Raw genomic sequence first — 1,491 nt, forward strand, 5'->3', positions numbered from 1 at the left:
TTTGAGTTTAATGCTAACAGTAACGATCAATCAAACATTTGTTGAATAAATGGTTTAATTAATTTAAAACTTTTTCTTCTTGTCTTCTAATGATATTACATCTCTTCCCATCACTACTGAATAACAGACATTTACAAAAAAAACAGCTGAGAAGTCACCAAAAGCAAGGCAGAGAGAGGGTTATCAAATTGCTTTTCTATTCAGTTTTTTCGCTTGAAAAGGCACTCTCCTTCTCCATTGTCAGTGTGACACTGGACATGGATTTTATACAATATTTTTGGACTTAACAAAAGTAAATTAACGAATTCTAATACTTTTTTGGGACACAAAAAAAATGTACAAACCACCAAAAGTTTGTTATATATATTAATTTTATGCCCTTTTCTCATTCAAGCTTGACCCATAATTTGCACCCATGAAGTAAGCATAGAGCTCCTCAACCTGCATAACCTCACCACTTTGCCAACACTCATGATGACGAGTTTCATCATCAAGTACCATCCCTGAACTCCCTCCCTCTTCAAAAGAAGTTGAAAACTCACCACAAGAACCATTATTATTATTATTATTATAGTTGTTACTGTTATTGTTACTAGTATTACTGTGTTCTCCACCTTTGCCTACATCTCCAACCAGCATCATCTCTTGAGCTTTCTTGAGCTCAGCTTTGAGCCTTTCCACATCTTTCTCCAGCTGCTTCTTCTCAGCCATCACATTCTCCAGCTTTGCCTGAAGAACACCATGGTCCACCTCAAGGCTCTGAGTCTTCCAGCGTGCCCTTTTGTTCTGGTACCAAATGGCAACTTGTCTTGGAGGAACACCAAGTTGGTTTGCAAGGTGGAATTTCTGCTCCGGTTCAAGCTTCATGTTGGAACCAAAGCATTTCTCAAGAATGCTAACCTGCTCCTCAGTTAGCCTCTTCTTGTTGTGTCTTGCTCTATGGTGACCATGTTCCTGGTTCTTGAATGAGAAGATGAGATCCCCCATTTGGGTGGAGCCACTGATTGATTCAAACTTTGGAACAATGAGTTTGGTTGTGTGTGAACAAAGGATGAGTGTGTTTCTCATAAGGGAAAGTTGGGTGCTCATTGTTTTATAAGGCTTTTTCTTGGCTTCAGACACATCAAGAGCCCCACTCACAGAGGGCTTTTAGTCTTTGTAAATACTACGTTATGGCTGGCTATAACATGAATTGTCTACATGCATATGTAGGATTAAAACCACTTGTCCCGTTTCTTGTTCCCTTGTTTTTTCCTCTCATGAAAAGAGACATGCCATGATTAATAGTTTTCTTCATTCAACTGTGTTTATGTTACGTTAGTTGACATCTACAGAGAACATACACATATATTGTGATAAAGAACAATGCTAATGTTTGTGAAGTGAAAGTGTATGTTTCATGGTAATCCACTAAAAGAAGAGAAAAAAAAAAATGAAAATAGGTGATTTGATCATACATGTACTAGTAATTCATGTGGCTATCTTTGAATA

At 37.5% G+C, this 1,491-nt stretch overlaps 1 protein-coding gene across 1 annotated transcript; it reads right to left on the minus strand.

Moving 5' to 3' along the window:
• Positions 1 to 1,112, minus strand: LOC137824318 (homeobox-leucine zipper protein ATHB-52). The gene has a single exon (XM_068629903.1). The coding sequence runs from the start codon at positions 1,087 to 1,089 to the stop codon at positions 373 to 375; it is 717 nt and encodes a 238-aa protein (XP_068486004.1). The 5' UTR covers positions 1,090 to 1,112; the 3' UTR covers positions 1 to 372.
• Positions 1,113 to 1,491: the final 379 nt, after the last annotated feature.

The sequence above is a fragment of the Phaseolus vulgaris genome, chromosome 11, assembly GCF_000499845.2.
Source record: "Phaseolus vulgaris cultivar G19833 chromosome 11, P. vulgaris v2.0, whole genome shotgun sequence".
In the NCBI taxonomy this organism is placed as follows: domain Eukaryota; kingdom Viridiplantae; phylum Streptophyta; class Magnoliopsida; order Fabales; family Fabaceae; genus Phaseolus; species Phaseolus vulgaris.